General features: G+C 52.0%; 1 protein-coding gene across 2 annotated transcripts in view; it reads right to left on the minus strand.

Moving 5' to 3' along the window:
- ZCCHC24 (zinc finger CCHC-type containing 24) overlaps positions 1–11,217 on the minus strand; it is a 54,518-nt gene extending 43,301 nt beyond the window's left edge. For both annotated transcript variants that reach the window (XM_081268687.1, XM_081268688.1), the window contains exon 1: positions 10,770–11,217. In XM_081268687.1, the coding sequence (XP_081124813.1) occupies positions 10,770–11,015 (246 nt within the window). In that variant the 5' untranslated portion in view covers positions 11,016–11,217. The remainder of the gene's footprint in view (positions 1–10,769) is intronic.
- Between the last annotated feature and the right edge of the window lie 12,431 nt (positions 11,218–23,648).

The raw sequence follows: 23,648 nt of genomic DNA on the forward strand, positions 1-23,648 counted from the left end.
CTCAGGCCACCTCTCAGAGAGCCCCAGGAGGGAAGCGGCCCACCTCTCCCACCCCCAGAAGACAGGAACCAGACCTGCCACTGAGCTTCAAAGCAGAGGCGGCCAGGCCCCTCCTGGTGTATACAGCCTCTATTTATAGGAGTCCCAGGCTCCGGGCGGCCTGGCACACTGGAAGTTAGAGAAGGTGGGGCCCTGTGGTGAGGTTGGCATGGATCGGCCATGGGTCCCCTTGACTACAGAATGGCCAAGGCTAGAAAGAGGGAGATTCTACAGGCGGCCCGAAGACCAACCTGGGCATGGGGCTAGGCACCCCTTGGCTCCAACACAGGTGCCCAGGAACTTGCAAGGGTAAGCTATGATCCTGGGGAGCCTTGGATCTGATGGGGGGAAGAGGACTTGTCCTTGGGAGTCTTCAAGCTGATGGGGAAGCAGGGACCCTGGAAGGAAGAGCCTAGAGCTCCCTGACAAAGATAGGACACATAGCAGCCCAGGGTGGGGACAGTCCTTTTTGTGCCCCCCTCAGTGTAGGAGGGGGAAGGAGGAGAGTTGAGAGTTGAGAGTTGTGCTCCTCTGTCCCCCATCCCCAGTACAGCTCCTCACCCATTCATCTCACTCCCTACAGTGTCCATCTTTAGAGGTCTGTTTCTCCCCTCTTAGAAGACAAAACCCCCATCAACTGGATGCCACTATTGATCTTGGTCCCTCAGGACACTATGCTGTGTGACTGTGGGACAACCCTTGCCCTCTCTGAACCTCTGTCCCTTTTATAAAGTTTTGCATCAGATCCTGGCACATAGAAGGAAAGACACAGACGCCATACCTGGAGCAGCCCTGGCCCTCATATAACCATCCTAAAGTGACTGGAGCACAGAATTCAATGGGTCCTGACACCCTAACTCTGCTCTACCACTGCCTGGTCCATCAGGACAGCCAGGACAGCAGACAATGCCACACCAGCAAGCATTTTCCGGAGTGCCTCTTCCTTTTTCAGATGAGCCTAAAATGGAGTGATCCACCCCAGGGGCAGAGGGCCCCCTCTCTGTAGAAGCCCAGTAGGAGATCCCCTTGCAGGGTACAGGGAGGGCTCAGATGGATTTCAGACTCCATCGTGGTGACATGCCAAACGCTCACCACTCTAGCACTGGAAACACCACACACATTCAGATAACTGGTCTCACCAACACCCTGTGAGTCACTGTCCCCATTATACAGATTAAATGAGTGAGTTCAAACTTGTATTGGATAGCCTGGGAAACCTGTAACACAAACAGTTCTCTGGACCTCATGTCAGACCCACCAAAGCAGCCACATGGGAGGGCCCAGAATCTGCATGTTTCCCTGTGTGGCAAGATACACATGACCAAAGTCACCATTTTAAAGTGCACAGTTCAGTCGCATGAAGAGCCTTTACACTGTTGTGCAACCATGGCCACCGTCCACCTCCAGAACATTTCCATCTTCCCAAACTGAAACTCTGCACCCGGCAGACTTTAACTCCCTGCTCTCCCCTCCCCCAGCCTAAATCTGCATTTTCCCCCAGGTCCCCAAGCTATTCTGGTGCCAGCAGGCAGGTCCACCCCTCCGGAGCCTGGACTTCTCAACCTTCAGGCCTCTCCTTATCTTCTCTCCAAGGCTCTCTGCAGACCCCCACCCCCACCCCCAATCAGCCAGATGGAGCCCAGCATGGTCCCAGCCCCTTAGAGAAAAGTTCATCCAAACAAGAAACTTGAGGCTCCAAATGGTGTGACTCACCCTCATGGATGGGAAGTGCAATTTCACAAATAACAACCCTCTTATTTTCCTTTTTCTTTTCTTTCTTTTTCTTTTTTCTTTCTTTCTTTCTTTCTTTTTTTTTTTTTTTTCTGGAGAAGATTTAAGCAAGTCCACAGGAATCAGATCTGTTTGGGCAGGGAACTGTCAAGAGGAAGGGGAAGTTCGGTGGATGTCCAAAAGTGCACTAATTACACCATGGAAAAAAGTCCTGTCCCCACCTTGTGGCCATGCTCCCCTGCTCACAGTGGCCCCTCGGGCATCCCGGGCAGCCAGAGGCCTCGGAGCAGGCTGCCCTGGCCTGGCAGCTCAACCCCCACCCACCCCACCGTAGGGTCACAGCTTCACCCCTACCCAGAGACTGCTCCACAGGCAGAGAAGGGAGGTCCTCTCGGCTCCCCGACCTCCAGTGTCCTCTAGTCTATCCCCAGGGACTGTGCAGCTCTCTGTCCCTAGCCCAATTCAAGACAAACACCACCTATAAGCTGAAAGGATAGAGTGCTCAGCCGACCTGACTTCATTCCCATGTTACAGATGGAGAAACTGAGGCCCAGAGAGGCAGCAGAGGGAGGCAGACCCAGCCATACAGGGCAGGGAGGGCCGCCTGCCCAGCCAGTGCAGGGCGGGCGGGGCAGCGGGTGGTTTCCTCTCCAAAGCCCCGCTTGAGCTCAGGCCATGGAGGTGAAAGGCAAGTCCTGGCTGTTTCCCGGCCTGCAGGGACTGGACAGAGCAGAGGTCAGGGCCTGGCCTCTTGGGTTTCCCATCTGCAAAACATAAAATGGAGCAGCAGGAAGGAGGGCACATTGGACTGTCCCTACGGTCCTGAGATCTTTCGGTACAAATAGCAGGTCCTGAGGGATGCCCCAGAGTGCAACATGCTGAAGGCACCCATCCTGCCATCTGCAGGTGGTCGACAAAGCGGGCACAGAAGCCTCCATCAGTCGATCCCACCTCTGCAACAGCCAACTGGCCCTGTCAGGGTCCCCACAGGACAACTCTGCTTTTCTCCCTGTGGCTCTGTACACGCTGCCGCTCCCCACAAAGCCCTTCCACTCAAGCCCCCCTGGGACTTAGCTCCAGGTCTGGCTCCCATCGGCCTTGACCCACCCCTCCCCTTGATTCAGGCCTCAGGCTCCAGGAACAGGGTGCAAATGAGGCCCTGCTGCCCGTGTGCTGCTGTTTTCCTCCAGGGACCTCCCTAGGCCCTCAACTCTGTCCTGACTCTGCCTGCAATTGACTCCAAGGCTCTGATCTCATGTCTCCTCATGTCCCACAAAGCTGGATGTCCCCGAAGGCAAGATTCTGTGTCTTCTGCACCCCAGGGAGCAGATGAGTTTTGCTGCTTCTTACACCTGTTACTGTCCTGGGTGCAACAGAGTCCAAGGTGGGGAAGGGCCTGAGAGCCCCACTGACCTGGTGAGGTAACACCTTGAAGGCTTTAGGCTGGGCCTCAGAGTTTTCGTGAACTGGTTGGGCTGCTCTGGGCACTGCTGGACATCAGCCCCACATGATCAGCCCCACATGCTGGGTGGAAGCTTCCAGGATGTTGCCAGCCTTTGAAAAGAGGCCACATCTCCTTCCTCCCTGGGTCAGTGACCCCTCAGCTAGCAGCAGAAAGCCTGGGGACCTTACATCATATATGGGGGACTGAGTATCACACTCCTGCCTGTTATTGGGACTTCTCCAAGGCTCTCACTTGACTGATGGGTAAGATCGGATGGGATGACACTACAGTTTGTTCTAATTGTACAGAGTGTGAGTACTTAATTAGATCTTTTCCTTCATTTCCCTTTGCCTGGCAAGAACACACTTAGGTGAGCAAGGTTGGTTTTATTGTACAGAGCTGGAAACTGAGACTCAGAAAGGCTGAGTAACTTGCCCAAGGTAACACAGCCAATATGTGTTGGCCTATGATATTTCAGCTTCCATGCAGCCTCCGAGGCTTGGCTTTCCCTACAGGAAGGGGAGCCAGAGGAAAATGCCAGGTGTGACATCATATGCTAAGCCCCTTGGCCCTGGCAAGATGAGACACCAGCTTTTCTGGGATGCCTGAGAGTTTTGGACCCCAGAGATGGTGGCTGCACTGTGGAATATGGAGCGCAGAGGCAGAGATTTCCAGGGCTGACTCCAGGCCTCACCAGAGTGTGCCTGCCAAGCTGGGGTTGTACCCCAGGAACAGAGGGAGGGCACCGTGGAAGGCGAGGGCAGGCAGGAGCTGACAGAGGTGGGAGGAGGACTCTGAGAGCAGCCCAGAGGGAAAAGAGCTGCACAGAGATGGGACGAGAGACAGGCAGGGACAGCAGGCAGAGCTGGGGAGCAGCATGCAGGAAGGCGAGGGCGAGCCCTGCAGTGCCCAGGGCCTGGATGTGGGCAGGACAGTGCCGAAGAGCCGGGCAGAAGCAAAGCTGAGTTGCCCCCGTCACAGGAGGCTCCTCTGACAGCAGACCACTGCTCTCTTACTCCCCCAAACCACCCCACGCCCCTCGCCGTGGCGGCACACACCCATGCTCCTGCTTCAGACAAGACATCATTCATTTCACAAATGACTCACCCCTTCTCCCTAGGGGACCTGCATTTCTTCTATCCCTAGGGCCTGTCTGGAGTCAAGCAAGTGCACAGGACACACCCACAGGTGGCCATGGGCTGGCCTCAGGGACCGGAGACAGCCCTGGGCCCAAAGGAAAACCACAGCCTGAATAAGGGTTTCCTAGCCTTTGAAAAGAGGCCACACTCAGCCCCAGCCCCAGACCTTCAGTTTCCAAGATCTAAAGCTGACCTGAGCGTCAGGAGGGGGCAGGGCTGGCCACTGCCACCTCCTGGAGGCCCACTCACCCAGCACATGTGAGCACGGCTCCCTGGGCACCGCCAGTGCCCATGAGAAGATTCTGACCTAATCAACACGACAAGCTCTTTCTGATGAGAGAAGTGGGCAGAGAGAAATGGGGACAGGACCAGGAACAGGGAAGCAGACAGCGAAAGCAGGACAAAGCAGAAAGGACTCAGGGGACGCTCTCTTCCCTGCCTTGGTTCCCCCGGCCCCTATAAGGGTCACCATGCACCTGACAGGTACTTGTGTTTCACGACTCTTCTGACCTCTGCCCTGGGGACCAGGTGCCTCTCATTTCTATTCATATTTGTCAAATGAAAGCACAAAGCATGAATAAGAATCCCAGGACTGGAAAGGGTCCCAATATTTATCCAGTCCCAGGTATCATTGAGGTCTGCAGCCTCTATAGCAGGGGCCCTGGAACTGGGATCCATGATCACATGAGGGTGTCCATGACCCTCTCCATCTGAAATTACTCATGAACACGCATGAACACGCATGCACATATGCTGGTGCTCTGTGCCCTGTGCTGACAACAGGGACTTCAGCTGTCTTCAGATTCTCAAAGAAGTCCATCCCAAACAAGGTCAGGACTATCAGTCATCTGTGCCTCTGCTGGGACACCTCTGGGGCAGGACTTCACTATCTCCCAAGTCAGCTCATTCCAATTAATCAAACTATTCAATAAACATTTCCTACTTGGAATGAAATAAGAAGCTAAGAGATTAGGGAGAGCATTCACCTAGTCAAGACTGAACATGGAGGAGGGGAGAGGCTTCAAGTCCTCTCTTCACCCACCCACCCATCCATAGTACCGGTACTCACTGAGCATCAGATACTAGAAACTGCTAAGTGGAAAAAGACAAGATTCCCTATCTCAGAGTGCTGACAATCTAGCTATTGAGATAGATACCCCTGTTGCCTACTGCACCACAAGACCAGCTGTTAAGACATGCTGTGTTAGAAGAAATATCTACAACTCACCTGTCCCCAGACCATAGCAACTGGAGGGAGGGCGGCTCCCCACAGCAGCCAGGCAAAGCCTCTTGGAAGAAGGACATCCACTTGTGCCATAAGAAGTATATTGGAGGGCTGGGGCTGGGGCTCAGTGGTAGAGTACTTGCCTAGCACGTGTGAGGCCCTGGGTTTGATTCTCAGCACCACATATAAATAAATAAAATAAATGTCCATTGACAACTAAAAAAATATTTTAAAAGGAAGAAATATATTGGATCTGTACACTGGACAAGGGTTGGGGATGACCAGGCTGGCCAGAGGAGGACTGAGTGTGTGTGTGCTTCATCTACACACACAGGGCACAGCAGGTGTCCTGGTCCTAGGCTGGAGCCCTGGGTCAGCTGCTGACTTTCTGGATGCATCATTTTTGTTAGTTTTGTGCCTTAGTTTCCCCATCTGTACCACAAGCCTGCCACGTACAGGCTGCGGGTACAGGCACAAAAGTACTAGAGGTTCCCTGTGTCCATCTCCTCTGCTTTTCCTAAGCCAGGAAAAAGGACATGGGAAGAAACCCAGCACCCACAACTATGCCCACCACTCCTCAAACCTCAAGGATTCAGGACAAAATGTCAAAGGCACCACAGCTTGACAAGAGACCCTGGTTACTGCCTGCCCTGCAGGGGAAGGGTAGAGAATGATCTGGATGAGAGCAAACCGGGGAACCGGCTGCAGGCTGAGCCACAGACACAAGTCCTGAATGGAACCCAGAAGAGGTTTGGGTCTGGCTCTGCCACTGGCTTGTTGGGTGATTTGCCAGGCCTCAATTTTGCCTTCTATAAAATGGGAGTTATGAGGAAAGAGATGCCCAGATTAAAGTGCCACCTGAGTACAGACCACCGACAGCACCTGGCTGATTACAAATTACTAATGCTACCTGCTTTCCTCCCTCCCACCTGACTCAGAAGACCTATGAGGGGTGGCCCCCTTCCTAGCCTGTGCTCGCCCAGTCAAATAAATCTGGTGGAAGGAGGGTCAGACTGCTTTGGCCAACAGACTCCCAACTGCGGGCCTCCTTGTCTGAGTCACTGATCAGCTTCCCAGCTCCTGGCTGGGCTACGATGGCCATTCCTCCCCAGCCCTGGGACTCCCTTCCCACCTATCCCATAGAGACCACAAAGGCTGCTGGGAATCAATCTTAGTCCCTGGAGACCACTCTCAGCCCCTGCCAGGCAAACTTCCACTTTAGGCAGAAGTGTGGCTTCATTTCACATATCCACACTGGTGGCCCTTTGGCTCATCTCCATCCATTGTAGGCACTGGTGACACATTTAAACTCTCGGGGAAAGTGTCAAAAGTAGGACCTTCTAAAGCAGGTCAGTATAGTTGCTCCTCTAAGGTCTCTCAGCTGTGTCTGCAGAACCGTTAAAGGTCCTGGGGTGCCTCATGACTCCCTTGCTGCCATTCCCAAATTTCCAACAGAGGGACCACAGAGGCAAAGAGGAAGGGACCTATGACGCTGAAGAAGATGATGCTAGAACCTGGGAAGGCTCCCAAACTTATGCTCCAGGAAGAGCTTCCTAGTTTGGATCTATGCAATGAGGAAGGAGCTGTCTGGCTCCTTGGAGCATCTGGAGATGCTAGAAGAACACTGGCAGGTGTCCTGTGCCAAAGATGTTCTCTGGTTAAATAGGTATGGAAAATGCTGGGCTGAAGAATGGTTACTGTGTTTTATTCTGTAGGATTTTTCAGGACAGTGCCAGCAGGCATTGTATGAATCCAAGAAAAGACAGCATGGTGTTTTCCAAACAAATTTGATCCCAAATCCCTTCCCCCATCACCCACAAAGTACAGATCGATTGACAGTAGGGTTATGCTTCCCAGCTACTTCTGTCCCTGGAGGAAAAGGGAAAGAAAGAGACTGCCCTGATAATCCAAACTGAACGGAGAGGGACAGCCATATTGTTCCCGGTGATGGTGGTGGTGGTAGGGGTACAAGAATTAGCCAGGACAGGACCTGGGTATGACTCCAAGGGACTCAAAAGTAATGCTTAACTCTACTTTTTGCAGAACTAGAATCCCACAGTCCCTACACTGCTGTGAATTTAAATTCCAAACAGAACTTGGCAGGGAGGACCCCCATGCAGCCCAACCCCCACTCCTAAGAACTGCCTTCCAGGGCACCTGGAGAGAAAGGAGGGGCTTAGCCAAGGCCCGAGTCACCCTCCAAAGACATACTTGTTGCCACAGATCAGGTTTCTGAAACGGAGGATTCACGGGGCCTGGTGTGTGGACCCAGAGGTCTTTTGAGAAACTGTATGAGGTGCCTGTTCTGCCTTAGGTCACCTGCTGGTACTTGCCCCTACACTTACATGTGAACTCTGCCATCTCCCTTTCTGTTCCCAGGGCCAGAGTGCCACTCAGAACCCTTGGCTTATCTTCAGCTTCCATGGCTGAGGTTCCAGGGGTACAATGGGCCTCTGTGCCCCCATGTCCTCACCCCCCATGCCAGCTGCATTCATGGTGTTTTGCTATTGTGGTGGGAGCAGCCTGGGGGTGGTGCAGGAGGGGGTGGGCTCTTGGCACAGGGGCTGGCGCAGACAGGCTGTGGTCAGCGGTCAGCATGCAAGTCACATCCGCAGGCACTGCCACCAGGCCTGCCAGGCCTTGCACAGAATGGCAACGTTTCTGGGCCCCTAGGTCCCTTCATAGAGTCCCCTCCAGCCCACACAGGACTTGATGCTTCTCTGACTAGCCCCATGGTGGCATTGAGGTGGGGGGTATTTCTTCTTGCCTTCTCAGCCAGTTGCTATTTTGAAGCCATATTAGGTCACCAGCTAAGCCCTGTATGCAGGAAAGGCCTGTCCCCAAAGCACAGCTGGGGCTCTGAGAGGGTTTAAGAGGCGCAGTGGGAGGGGGGTGAGGACAAGGGAGCCTGAAGCCAAGAGAGCCTTCCGGATCTGCAGGCACAGCCCTCTATCCCATCCAAGGAAGCCACTGGCCTGTGAGCATAAGAGAAGCCCTTCTGGGCTCCCCAGCCCAGCCCCCTGCAGGCACATTCTCCCTCATTTGTACAGGTTTCCAGTCTCAGACACACTACCCTGGGAGACAAGAGGCTAACTTTAACAGAGGGGCAATCTGAGACCCAGAGAGGGTCAGGAAGCTCCCTGAAGACAGCCATGAAAGAATGTTCCACCATTGGCCCTTTATCTGCTCTTCCGCATTGCTGGGCCTCTTCATGGGGAAACTGAGTCACAGAAACAACAGCAGACAGCTCTCACTGAGCTACCACTGGGATCCTGGAGGCCAGAAATTTCCAAGAAGAGGCACAACATCCCACTCCTACAGGGGACTCCTAAGGGCCCCAAACTCCCAGGACCACTTAGCAGAGACCCACATGTGGAGAACAAGGCCATCATACAGTGGGAACAGAAGGAGGATAGTAGGGACTGAGAAGGGACCCTGCTTGATCCACAGGTAATGACAATCTTCTCCCTGGATAAGACACTCTTGGGGCACATACCAATCGCCACTACTCACCCCCTGCCATCATGGCACCGCCACTCAATCACCTGCTACCATGGCTCCCCACCCAATTCCTCACCATTCACACACACTGTCTCATCTGCCTACTGATCTGTGGCCTCCACTATCCTGTGCCCACAAAGCCCCATGGACCCACACAGAGCTGAAAAAATGTTTGGTAAGAGAATCAACAATGGGAAACATCCAGGCACTGAGGAACCACTCCACAGTTTTCCGAAGTCACTGTACCTGAATCCAGTTCCCTGAGAGGTGGCAAAGTCTCTTACAAGAAAGATCCCCAGCTAAGAGCCATTCCTCCCCCAAAGACAGTACTTTACTCTCTGGCATACAAATGCCTGGTACCAAAGGGTGCTTTTCCAGACTCATCTCTCTCTACCATGCTCAGTCTCCCCACACCAGTTCTAGTCACACAGGTCCACAGAGCAATTCAGGAGGTGCTGGCCTTAGGCCAGGATTTTTTGTGTCCATGAATCCTCTGGTAAATAATGGCCAAACACATCTATGAGACCAGAAAGGGTGACCCTCTGCCTCCTCCATATAACCTGGCACTCCCTGGCATAAACAGGCCCTCTTCCCCAACCTTCTCAGAACTCTGACTCTCCAGAGAAAGTGAAAGTGACCCTCATGTATGGCCCCCAAACACCTCTGCACCTTTCTTTGCAGACAGCCGCCACAAGATGGACAACTGAAAGCCAGTGATGGTTGTCTGCAATTCTCAAATAAGGCTGGAGTAAGTGGGGAGTGCATGAGAAGTCCAGCAGGAGAGAGGAGTGGAATCTGGGGAGGCTCTGGAGAAGACCCCTCAAAAGGTTCTAAGAGGTCATGGCTATCTGTGTGTTTATCTAGCTGGGGAAGAGGCACTGCCCGGTAGACTTTGTAACTGAATCCACCAAACAGACAGACTTTGCGACATAGGCGGCCCAGGTTTCTGGAGAAGGCGCTGGGCAGCTGGAACTGCTCCCCCTATCTAGTCCTCCCCCACTCCCTCTAAGGATTTCCCTTTCATTTCCTTCCAGGCTGGGAGGGCAGAGGACAGCGCAGTCTGCGGGGTCAAGCCCTCAAAAACCACTTCCTATGTGGCTGGGGGAGGGCCAAGCAGCTGAAGGATGGATCTGGAGGGTCCCTGTGTGGGAACAGCAGGAAAAACCCTCTGGGCGAGTCACTGTTCTCCAGGGCGCCCCTCGGGTCGTCAACCTCCGGAGGTCGAGGAGAAAAGATTTTAGGCCTTTCTAAGAGGAGTTCGGAGCAGAATCTGCTCTGGGTCTCAGTCCGCGATCGCCAGGAGGGGTATAGGGAGGGGTATAGGATTGGGCGAGGGAAAGTCACTTGGAAGGGGCTCCCCGCCCTGGCCGCACCCCGGCTGTCTGGAAAGAATCCGGAGACACCCCCCCTGCCCCGCCTCAGCCTGCTTCGAGCAGGGCTCCCAGGCTGGGAGAGGGGGCGGGAGGGCCCTGCCCGGGCCTGAGCTGCTCCCAGCCGTACTCTGACGGGAGGTGACGCGCTCCCGGCGCCCCAGGGACTTCGGGCGGCAAGTTTGGCAAAGCTGAACGAAGTCGAGCCAAACCCGGTCGGGCAATGAGGAGCCGTCCGGGGCCAGGCCAGGAAGAGCCGGGCAGATAGGAAACGGTCTGGCGCAGTGGGGCGGAGGGCGGGAGCGCGCGGGGGCACCCACCTCTCCGCGCTGCAGCTGGAAGAAGCTGTTGAGATAGCTGGAGTGCAGGGGCGAGCCCAGCTGCTCCGGGCGGCCCTTGCCGAAGGCCAGCTCCGGGGGCGCGGCGCCGGCGGGCGGTTCTGGCCTGAAGGCATCGAAGGCACTAGCCTGGTGCGTGTCCTGCAGCGACAGGTAGACCCAGTTGAGCAGCTGGGCCGGCTGGTACACCGAGGCGGCACTCGTGTCGATGGCCGACAGCAGGCTCATTTTGCCGCGGCTGTGCCGGCCCCTCCCCGGCCGCCCGCTCGCGCCCCCCTCCCAGCGGAGGGGCGGGCACCGGGGAGCCTGTGCCCACTGCCAGCCGCCCAAGCCCCGACGGCGATCGCCTCGCGTCCTATGCCCTACGCCCCGAGCGCTGCCCGCAGCCGCCGCCGCTACCGCCTCCCCCCGACTGCAGCCGGGGCGAGCGCGGGCGGAGGAAGGAGGCAGCGAAAGTTGGGCAGGAAACTTTTGGGCCCGCCCCCTCTCGCCGCCCGCCCCTCCCCGCCCCGCCCGCGATCCGCTATCTGCCTCAGTGCTGACCCCTCCGGCGGCCGCTCCCAGGGTGGGGTCCACAGAGACTCCGCCCCGTCCTCGTCCTCCATTGGCTGTCTCATTGAATATGGGATAGCAGGGTGGGCAGAATGGGGAAAGGAGGCTCAACTACACATGTAGCGCAGCGTAGGCCCCGCCCCTGGACGGCCCCCTCGCACGTCCTCCGCCCCCAGCCCGGCCACCACTGGCGCTCGGTACTGCCCTGCCTAATCCCTACTGTCCGCTCTCTTCCATTTCTTTTCGAGTCCTCTCCAAATACTTCATTTTCACTTGCTTTTCCTTCTTTCTCTCTCTTCAGTGTCTCTCTTCTCGCTGTTGATCTGTTTTTCGGTTATTCTGTTCTTGTCCGTCGGTCTCCTTCTCTCCCTCTCCCGTCTCTTCTACTTATGTCCAGTTTGATCATTTCTTCTCTGTCCCTCACCCCTCTTTCTCTCTCACACACATACCCACACACACACTTCTACCTCCCTTCTCTTGCTATCACCGTAGGACCCTCCCCTCCCACTTAATTCCTTCCATCTGCAGAATCGCTTTGCGGGCCGGCTGCGCCAAGGGGGGGCCCGGGTTCCTGCCCCAGGAAAGACTCCCCGCCCCCTTACCTCCTCCCTCTCTCCCTTCTCCTATTTCGACTGTGGGCCCGCCTCGCTTCTCGCCCCTCTCCTCCACCTCGGCGCTATTCTCAACCCGCCCCAGTCCCTTGGCCAGTCGCCAGGACTCCAGCTTGGGGCCCATTACTCCTCAGAACCAAGATTCGCCTGGGGGAGCCCCGCCCTGGTCTGACACCTCCCGAAGCCCCCAGGCTTTAGCCTTCTCAGGAGCCGGGTAGTTAGCACCGTTAGCACCGGCGCCAGCTCTGGGGACCTAGCAACAAGGTTCAGCCTCACTGAGCCCACGCAGCGGAACTGCCCTCCTGGCAGGGATCGGAGTCACCTCTCCCACCTCCAGTCGGGCTCTGGAGCTGTTCCCCTCAGCCTTTAAGTGCCAGCTCGGCCACCTTCCAGCTGAGTGACCTCAGAGTGACGCCTGACTGCAAGAGAGCCTGTTTTCTCCTCTGTAAAATGGGATGGTCCTAATGCTAACGCTGGGGATATTTGTGAGTTTACCAGCTCCGGTTTGGAAAGCCAAAAATGTATCTTGCAGGTCAGCTCTCCACCAGACCACCCGCTCCTGGAGGATTTCTCCCATTACCTTTTAGGCAGGGCAGCTGAGCACATCTATGGATGCTTGGACCAGAATGACTTTCAGTGGTGACCAAGTGCTACCCAGTCCCAACAACCAAGAACACCTTTGATCTCAGATCTCCATCTTTTGAGTTTGTCTATCAAACAATTTGCAATTTTTAAGGCAAATGATAACACATATACCAATCATATCTCAGTATTATTCATCAAAGACATCTACATCACAGTGTTAAGCCTGTTCCTTTCAAGAGGAGTTACAAGATTATTGGAAATAAATGTGAAAGCCATTTTAATCTTAGAAATATTGGGGGTCATCTCTGGAACTCTGCTACTGTCTTTGAGCTCCCAAAGATAGAGGGAAGGGAGCCACAGTGCAGATCTTCCCTAGATTTTATAAAAAGAAAACTGCTTTTCAAAGAGGTGATATTTTCCAACTGCACAAGCAAGCAGTTGGGAATCCCAGAGGAGACCCTGAGTCACCCAGCCCCATCCTGGAGCCCACTCTGCCCCCACTCTGTTTTTCTTCTGGATGAAGGTAGCCTTGTTATGTCAAATGCTGAAATTTTTCCCTAGTGTGGATTACAAATCCAAATTCCTTCAGGGACCAGGCAGGTATAGGACAATAAATAGGTAGTGATAGGATTGGTGAAGAACCAAAGTGCTGGGCAGAAAAAAATACTTCCATCATCTTGTCAGCTTGAGACTGCAAGATGCCTTTCTGGTCCTTCCCTGTCCTCAGAGGGTGCTTGTCATACCTGGGGACCCTGCTAATGGGCCCTTCCTCTTTCTCTCCTCTCTCTTCCCATAGTTCCTACACAGACACTGGTGTACAGATAGTGGATGGTGGGGAATTATGAGCTGGTTTGATGACTGGATGGAGGGGTGGAGAAGGATGGATGGAAGGGAGGCCAGTTAGCTCCCCCTTTGAAGCCTAACTGGCTTCTTTGGTTTGGTACTCTTCTCTTCTTGACCACAGCGAACCTGCTCAACTCTTGAGCTCTGTACCCAGTAGGTGATCAATTAATGTGAGCAACTTATAGGCAGTTGGCCTAGATAACAACTGGTTGACCTGAGGTCAGCCTCTCAGCAGGCTGCTGGGGACATATGCTCTTCCAGAGACAAAATGTCCTATGGGATGGGGGTGGTGGGTGTGATTAACTAGGTACCAGGCCAGAGGACTGGGCCAGCCTAGACTCTGTGCCTTCCTACCCTATCATGTACAAACCGAGAAAGCTTGCATAGAAAAAAAATGTCAGAGGTTCTAGCCCAATCCCTCATTTTACATGGAAGGAGGCACAAAGGCCCAAACAAGAAAGGGACTTTGCCAGAGTCAACCACTAAGCCACCTGCTTCTAACCACATTCTAGTTCTTCCTTCATGGGTCCCAATCTGGCAGGCTCCTAGGAGGCTTCTATATTTCAGCTTGTGGGATGCCTATTTGAAAGATGGGAATTAAAATGCCCACCCTAAAGCTGAGTGGCAGATCTACATTATTTTGAGAAAGCCTTATCTACATCAAAAAACAGAAGGGAAGCCAGCTTGTGGAGACTGCTTCCTAGGTCACCTGTGGCCTTCCTTTCCACTCAGAGTCTTTCCATCCCCTTGAATAAATGCCCAATGGGCATAGCATCCAAGACCTTTTCTGTATTTGACTCCTGATCACCTCTCTACCCAAATTGCAGGTACACCTTGGTCCCAGATGTTGACCTCACAGCTGAAGGTGAGAAAGAGCCTTCCAAGTGAACCTCTAGTCCTTGCCTGCTGTTTTGGTGACTCCAACCATTCAAAGTCCCCAGAATAGGACAATGGATACAAGATGATTGGAGAAAAGACACCTGGGCGAGTGTCCTTGAGCAGGTCTCTGCCCAGTCAACAAATAAAAATGTGTGTCACATGCCTACTTACTTCTCCAGGGACTAACAGGATTGAAGGAGGATCTGAGCAGTGGGCTGGTACTGAGGGAAGGGTGGTCCGGTCATTTTAGTCATAGTAGTAGGCCGTTTATCTAGGGAGATGGGAAAGAGCGAGCAGGGATATGTCTGCCTTTAAGTTGCCCGGGCAGCAGGTTTGACAGGCATGTGGTGGAGTTTCAAACCAAGAGCTCTGAGCTGTGAAGGGGCAGGAGAAGCTTGAGGGAGAAAAGGAAGCGGGCCATCTGTGCGAGGGCATCAGCCTTCAATTTGGGCCTGTGCGGCAGAGGTGAGCAGAGAAGTCGTGGCTGCACAGGGCTGTGCAAAGCCATGCTGCCTCTTCCTCTGAAAAACACCTCATGGTGAAGTGTTCTGCAAAGGAATCCCCCACCTACTCAAACTGCCTTTGCCCCCTGCATCAGGAGGAAACAGCAAAGCATACCCCGGCAGGGCTGTGATTCCCTGTCCTCTGTGCCTGGGCGGGTATTAGGTGCCTTTGGACTGTGTGTTGACACAGAAGGTATCAGCTTACAGCAGAGGGTAAAATGGCAAATACTCTCCTTGCCAGCGCCTGTCCCCTCCCCCACCAGGGACCAACATGCTGAATGCAGACCTCCTGCCCGGACCTGATTATCTTCCTCCTGGACGCTGCACTCCTGGTCACCACGAGCAAGGGCCCACGAGATGAAACGTATTTGCCATCTCGGCCTTTTGCCCACCCTTCCAGGGCACTTGCTAATCTTCATCATGACTCAGAATTAGAAAAGCGGTTATACTACACCCAGTGCCACCGCACAGTACCTTGGTGTCTTACAGAGGCAGCCCCTTGTTGCCAGGGCACACAGTTTGGTGAACACCAACTAGATTTCACCCTCACTAGTCCCAGATGTCTTGCAAAGCCCAGATGGCAACACTATAAGGGCGGCCTGACCACTCCAGGCCCTCACCCCCAGGCTCTTGACCAGCTTTTAGGATAGTGCCAAAAGGGGAGCTCAGCCTGTCACTGCATGCAGGTTCTGAATGGTGGGGAGCCACCTGTGTCTTTGGAGACTGCTCCCTTTCTAGCTGTGTGACACTGGCCTCCCTGCAGTTGCTGGAACCCCAGGATGATGCTGGGAGGGCAGGATCCTCTGAAGACCCTGTCTCTGGAAGATCCTCAGAGAGCACCTACGTGGATCCATGGCTGCTAGACCGTGTGAGGTGGGCACAAGGTGCAGGACTGGATGTCAGGGCTTAGGGCTTGTGTGTGGCCTGGGCACCTGCAGACCCCTGGGCTACTGAAAGTCCCAAGAACAGGCCTAGTGGGCTCTCAGCCATCTTCAGAAAAGCAGTGGAGTAAGGAAAGACCCTCTGCACACTGGAACCATGCGTGCAGTCCCTTCTTCCCCTCCTTCCAATTTCATATCCACTTTCCTAAAAAGAAGGAAGGAAGGAAGGAAGGAAGGAAGGAAGGAAGGAAGGAAGGAAGGAAGGAAGGAAGGAAAGAAGGGAGGGAGGGAGGGGGAGAGAAGAATGGAGGGGCATATCATATACAGTTTCCCAGTGGCCTCTCAGCAAGCCTTACCTTGTGGGGGACCCCAGGTTTCCAGGGCCCCTGGCCACTTCAGAAGATGCCTGGTCACTTGGGACAGCAGCCAAACAGTAGTGTGTTCCTCTGTGGAGGACGGTGCTTAGGAGGGATCATTCTGGAATTCGTCTATATTTCAGCTTGTGGGATGCCTGTTTGAGAGATGGGAATTAAAATGCCCACCCTAAAGCTGAGTGGCAGATCTACATTATTTTGAGAAAAACCTTATCTACACCAAAAAAACAGAAGGGAAGCCAGCTTGTGGAGACTGCTTCCTGGGTCATCTGTGGCCTTCCTTTCCACTTAGAGTCTTTCCATCCCCTTGAATAAATGCCTAATGGGCATAGCATCCAAGACCTTTTCTGCATTTGACTCCTGACCACCTCTCTACCCAAATTGCAGGTACACCCTGGTCCCCAGCCCCAGGCCACATGGACGCCCCACTCTCCAGCAACGTGAGACGCTGGCCTTTCCCCACAGGTACAAGGGCTTCCTTGCTTCTGTTCTTGCATATGCTGGTCCCCCTCCTGGGAAGGAAGCCTCACTCAGTCCTCCCTGCCAGTCTCCTTTCACCCTTTAAGACCCTGATGAGAAAATGACCCCACCTCTACCCTCACACACCCATCAGATACTCCCCCTTTTACACTGAACTCTGGGGTGCACATGGCACTACGACATTCAGAAAATAGCCGTCCTCCCTCCCCGCCTCTGCTTCCCACCAGCACCACTGGATGTGAGTTCCTTAAGGAGCTATAAGCTCCTCAGCCTCACCCAGGGCCGGACCAGAGCAGGCCCTCTGTTTACTTAAGGGACAGATGAATAAACTCAGAAAGCCTTTGGACTGAGAGACAGCAGACTGTCAGATCTGTTCTGGAACAACTCAAGAGACTTAGAGGGGCTCTATCAGGGCCAGTCACTGTGCACTGAATATCTGTCTTTGGCTATGTTTGAATGTGTCCCCAAAGCCCTTGGGTTGGAAATGTGATCCCCAGTGCAGCAGGGTTGTGCAGTGGGACCTGTAAGAGGTGGTTAGGACCTCGGGGTGTAGCTCAGTGGTGGGGCACTTGCCTAGCATTTACAAGCTCCTTGGTTCTATTCCATTAAAAAAAGTGACTAGGTCACAAAGGCTCTGCCCCATGAATAGATTAATGTCCCTATTGAGGGAGAGGGCTTGTGATAAAAGCCAATACCCCTCCTCCCCCCCACTCTCTCTTGCCCTCTGGCCTTCCTCACTGCAAGATGCAGAATGAGGGCTTGGCCAGATACCAGCATCTTGCTATTGGTCTTCCCCGCCTCCATAACTGTGAGGAAATCTAATTCTGCTCTTGATAAAGTGTCCAGTCTCTGGCTTTCTGTTACAGTAGCACAATACAGATTAAAAAAAACCCTCTTGAGTAGCTCGCTTGATGAGCTTCTTGGCGTGGGCCATGCCACCTTCCTCCGCTCTGCTCAGCTGCCTGCAATCCCACCTGTCACTGATAGCTTTGCTCCAGGGCCCTGTCTTTTCCTCCATCCTGAGGCCAAGCACCAGGCTCACCATGCGGCTTGCTTAGGACAGTCTAGAGTCACGCCGGTTATTCTGGGGTGGATGATGCATTAATAACACCTCCCTTCACTTTCAAAAGTGGACAATAAAATAAATGATGACCTATCACCACCCAACCCGGCTTAGCTCCTTAATTGCCTCATCTCCTGGAACTGTCATTTCCACTGCACTTTGGTCCTTGAACTTCCCTTGACCATGCTCTGGGCTTTGTCACTCAGAACTGCTCCATCTCTGACATTGAAAATGCAAACATTTCCCTTTGACCTCCTCTCTGTCTAGCTCAGCCACCAGCTTCCCTTACCCCATTTTCTTCTTTGCCCATCCACCTTACCTGTCTTGGTACACCTGGTCACTCATATTTGTTAGTTTCCCACTGGTCCCATTGGCCGGGTGTCCCACATGCCTGCAGAATTTCCAGTGTCAATTTACCCAGTGTCTTTCTCCTCTGGACTGGCCTCGGTTATCAAGGGATGCTGGATACCTTTGCCCAATGACACAGGCTGGGGCCACCAAATTCTTGGTTTCCAGCTTCCACTGGCCCTCAGCAGAGTTCAGACAGCCTTCCCCTGCCTCTTTGCATTTCTCAAAGCCTATTTAGAACCGTTCTCCCACTTTTCCTCTCACAATTTTCAATCCTAACATTTTCTCATTCTTCTGGGCAGGTGAGCTTATCTTTTACGCTAAAGACTAAATAGAAGCCACTGGATGGATGGTCCCTCCACATCCTGCCACAGCCTTTGTTACTCACCTGTAGTGGGATCTATTTTTGGAAGAAGGAGGGTTTCTCTGGAGCTTGGGAACCTTATTTTTGCAGTCGCCCGGTATCTTTAACCTTCCTTTCTCTCCTGTTTCTTCATCAGCAACTGAGCATCCTTGAGTCTCCTCCATCTAAAGAATCCTCTGCTTTCTTTAGCTGTTCTATCACTTCACGCTCAGACCTGGGGGAGTTTCCAGGCTGTTTCCCCCTTTCCGACACCCGCTCATCCCTAGATCTCTGCCCCCACTCCTGCTCCCACTGATCCACTGAAAATGCTTTGATGAAAGTCAAAGTTGCCCTCCCTGGTGTTTCAATGGTCCAGTTCTCGGCTCTGACCCACACCTCGGCTCTGCCTCAGGTGCTTGATACTGGCACTCATCTCGCCCTATGATCGCCTGCTTTCCTCCTCTCTGGCCACTTCCTGGGCAGGTTCTCCTTTGCCAGACTTAGCCGTTGGTCTCCCAGGATGCTGAGCCTTCCCTGAGGAACCTCAGCCACTTTCATTGTCTCAGTGACTCATGTTGATTTTCTGTAGCTGGTATAACGAATCACCACGAACTCCATGGCTCAAAACAGCAAAAATCATTGTCTATGGCTCTGGAGGCCAGAAGTCTGAAATCAAAGTGTCAGCATGGCAGCTGGGCAGGATGTTCCTTTGCCTTTAGCTCCTTGGTGGCTATTGACGTTCTTTAACTTGTGGCCTTATGTCCACATCAATAGGTCCTTGTGGTCACATCATCTCTTCTACTTTATACCTGCTCTCTGTGCATTTCCCAAAAAGACACTTGTCATTTAATTTAAGGCAACATGGGTAATTCAGGATGGTATCATCTTAAGAGCCTTAACTTAATTACATCTGCAAATCCCTTTCTTCAAATAAGGAAATAGTCACAGGTTCCATGGATATCTACTGGGCAAGGGCCACTGGAACTCTTATCAATAACAAATAGGTCCATTTTCACATAGGAGAAAACTTCAGCCTAATCATAGATTAATAATAGATTAATATCCCTATTGAGGGAGAAGGCTTGTGATAAAAGTCAATACCCCCTACCCCCCACTCTCTTTTGCCCTCTGGCCAGATGCCAGCATTTCTCTTGGACATGAAAGTAGCATGGAGATAGGTAGCTTTCATACAAGAGAGAAACACTACGCCAGTGTGAAAGTTGCAAGTGTCATCAGAGCCCAAGTTCCTAGCTTTCTGCTCCATGTCATATGCACTGGCTTCTTTCCTTCAAATAATTTCACAGTCTAAAATAGCTGCTGGAGTTTCAGCCATTGTGCCATGATAATTTGGAAGCCAGAATTTAGTCACAAAGCCATAGCTAGTTACAAGGGAATAGGAGAGATATCAACTTGTATTCCAGATTTAATGTGTACACCTAACAACAGGGTTCTTATGCTAATAAGAAAGGAAGAATGGATAGATAGATAATTCACATCGCTATTGTTAACTCTGAGTTCAAAATTTGTACTCTTGTTAGAGATAGCAGAAATAGGAAAGTGTGTTCTCTCCTGTTGGAGTTCCACATGCCTTCAGATGTGTTTAAACTGAACGGTTCTTCCTCTACATATCCCACCCTCACTTCCTTTGTTCCCTGCTGAGTGATTAGACTGTGATTCACAGAACTAACTTAGGAACGGTCCCTGCCATCTGACTGCCCAATGCCACAGACCAAGTTTCAGCAAAGGCAGAACCCTTCTGGCCAGTCTCCAGTCAGGCCACACCTGCCCCTTCAGTGCAGCCACAGACAGAGCTTCCACCTGCTCTGGGCACCCAGCCTCCCTGGAATTCTAGTCTCCTGGTCAGCATTCCTGAATTTACCCAGTTCTGAGATGTGGATACTGGGGAGAAACTTTGAGAACAGAATGAAGGACAGGGAGGAAGGACCTCACCCTGTCTCCCAGGCCCTACAGAAATACCTGCCTCTCTGAGTGTCAGGAACAGGGTCTGGGAAAGGGCCCACAGCTCAGCTCAGCTCTGATGAATGGAGGCCCCTTCAGCTCTCTCAAATTTACCACCCTGAAATCTTTCCTACTGCACATAATGAATGACAACAAGCTGGGTTGATCTGTGCTTGTCCAGGGTCTTGTTGATTCAGACTAGGAGATCCGTATCATAAGGGCAGAGTAGTTCGTGTGTGAGTGTGTGTTTGTGTGTGTGAGTGTGAGTGTGTATTTGTGTGTGAGTGTGTGAGTGTGTGTTTGTGAGTGTGTGTGTGTGTGGGTGTGGGTGTGTGTGAGTGTGTGTGTGTGTTTGTGAGTGTGTGTGTGGGTGTGGATGTGAGTGTGTGTGTGTGTGACTGTGTGTGACTGTGTGTGTGGGTGTGTGTGTTTAAATTTTCACAGAGTTTCAGGGTGGAGCAGGAAGAGATGACTTGAAGACATGGGCAGGGCCCAGGCCATAGCTGGTCCCAAAGAGTTGGGGCTGGGAAACAGGGAGCCACTCACTGGTGCTAAGGGAGGAGGTCACCCGATCACTTATGTTTCTAACAGGCCCCCTGTCTGCAGCATGAAGCACAGACTGGAGGGGAGGCCCAGCCAGTAGGAGACCAGAGAGAAATCACTCATTCACCAAAAACTTACCAAGCACCTGCTTCATGCAAGTATTAGTTAAGGTTCTAGAAATAAAAGAGTTTACACAGAAAAAGTTTTGCCACCAGAAAGCTTACGTGTTATTGGAGGGGTTAGACAATAAACAAGTAAATCTATAAGATAAATAGCATATTACAAAATGATGAGTACGTCAGGCATGGTGGTGCATGCCTGTAATCCCAGTGGCTCAGGAGGCTGAGGCAGGAGGGTCTCAAGTTCAAGGCCAGTCTCAGCAATTTAGTGAGGCCCTGTCTCAAAATAAAAAATAAAAAGGGCTGAAGGCCTGGGGATATGGCTTAGTGGTTAGGTGTCACTGGGTTCAATCCCTGGTACAAAAAAAAAAAGGAGGTTGGGATGAGTACTAAGGAGAAGTCACAAATAAAGCAGGAGAGTAGGATAAGAAAAGTCAGCAGTTATTAGAATGGGGCAGTCAGGGAGAGCGTCTCTGAGAAAGTGACAAGCAGGGACCTGAATTAAGGGAGGAAGTACTGTCTGGGGACATCAAGAGGAGACCATAAAAAGGACAGAAATCAGGAAGTTCAAAGGCTTCAAGGTGGAACATGGTGGGGCATAGAGTAGGACTTGGGTGACCAGGTGAAAAGCAGGAGGTGATGAGTTAGGGGCCTGTGGAGAGCTTTGTGGCTTTTCCTGAGAGTGGAAGGGGAGGCGTGGGGAGTGCTGGGTGGGCAGACATGAGCCTTCATACACTGGAAGCTCATGTGTAGGCTGGGGCAGAAGTATCGGTGCTGTTTGGAAGCCACCATGGGAATCCAGGCAAGAGATCACTGTGTCTGGGAACAGCACGTGCTCTGGTGAGGTGGTGAGGAGTGTGGATTCCAGACAGATTCTAGAGTAGAGCTGATGGGATTTCCTGAAAGATTCCTTGTGAAGCATTAGAGATAACACCATTTTTTTCCCCTAAGCAACTGAAAGTGGCCATTCGCTGAGATGGGAAAGATGGGTCGCAGGAGAAGAGGCTTGAGGAACAAGGAGAGCTTGGTTCTGGAAATGGTTTATTTGAGATGTTCATTAGACAGCTGATCAGAGATACTGAGAAGCAGTTAGATACAAAATCTTAAGAAAGCTCAGGACTAGAGCCTGGAATCTTCCACATTGCTGTGCTTTGGTGAAGTGTCCCCCAGAGGCCATGAGTGGAAGTCTTGGTTGCCAGGCTGTGGTGCTATTGGAGGTGATGGAACCTTGAAGTGGTTCCTACCACTTTAAGTGGGAGGCTGTTAGATTGTTGGGGGCGGGGCTGTCTTTGGAGCCCAGTCCTTTCCTCTCTGTTTTTGCTTCCCAGCCACCCTGAGGTGAGCAACTTTTCTCCATCTGACACTTCCGCCATGATGCTCTGCCTTGCCACAGAACCAAGTGCAACTAGGTCAAACAACCTTGGACTGAAGCCTTGGAAATGATGAGCCAGGATAAACTTTTCCTTCTTAAATGTTGGTTTATCTCTGATATTTTGTCACAGTGGTGGAAAACTGACTAATACAAACATATAGACAGGATTTAGATCCACGGGACAGTATAAGATCCCCTATTGAATAAGAACTATTGGTCTCATATTTATGGATTTCCCATCTATGAAAATAATCATGTGAAAATTGAAAATATTGAGAGAAAAAAACCCTGCATCTGTGCTGAAGATGGACAGACTTATTCTCCTTGTCATTATTCCCTAAACAATACACTAGAACAACTATGTGCAAAGCATTTACATTGTCCTAGGTATAGTATATATCATTATAAGTATAGTAATTTTAAGTAATCTAGAGATGATTTAAAGTATACAAGAGATGTACATAGACCATATCCAAACACTGTGTAATTTCATATAAGGGGCTTGAGCATCTGCCAATTTTGGTAGTCTTGGGGGACCTGAAAAAATTCCCCTGAGGATACTGTGGGGTAACTTATAGGTAGAAAATATGAGTTAAGAACTAAGATCTAGGGGCTGGGGTTGTGGCTCAGTGGTAGAGCTCTTGCCTAACACATGTGAGGCCCTGAGTTTGATCCTCAGCACCACACACACACATATATATATATATATATATATATATATATATATATATATATATATAGTTATTGTGTCCACCTACAACTAAAAAAAAAATTAAGAGTAAAAAAGAACTAAGATCTAGGAAACTCCAACACTTGGTCTCAGAAAGAGAAACGAGGGAGAAGCAGCTTGAGGGCTACAAGGGAAATCAGGCGATGGCAGGGTCTTGGAGGATAAGTGAAGGGGTGTCTCAGGTCAAATGCTGCAGATGGCTCAGGAAAGATGAGGCCCAGGTATTGACTGTTGGCTTGAGCATTGTGGAGGTGTTGGGGATCTTCAAGAGGGGAGCCTGGGGTACATAGAAGGCAGAAGCCTGATAGGAGTTGGTAGGAAAGCAACTAAGAAGACACGAGGAAGTAGTGTGTGAGGAGAAAGTGCCTGGAAAGCCCTAAGGTGACCCTCAATGCACATGGGTCATGAGCAGAGAGAGCAGGATGGGACTGGGGGTGTCCAGGAGGGTCTGCTGACCGACTAGATATGGGGACTTTAGAAGAGCAGAACCCTAGGATGACACCCAGCTTTCTGACTTGGGCCACTGGCTGGATGGCGGGGTCTTCCTGAGATTGCAAACCTGGGAAGGGAAGCAAGTTTTCAGGGGGAGATGGGCTCAGCCTGGAGGTGCTGAGACAGTTGAGGTGCCTCAAGACTCCAGGTGAACACGACTGGGACTAACAAGCTAGGCAAGTCT

The sequence above is a fragment of the Spermophilus citellus genome (genome assembly GCF_964194105.1).
Source record: "Spermophilus citellus genome assembly, chromosome: 15".
Classification (NCBI taxonomy): Eukaryota; Metazoa; Chordata; class Mammalia; order Rodentia; family Sciuridae; genus Spermophilus; species Spermophilus citellus.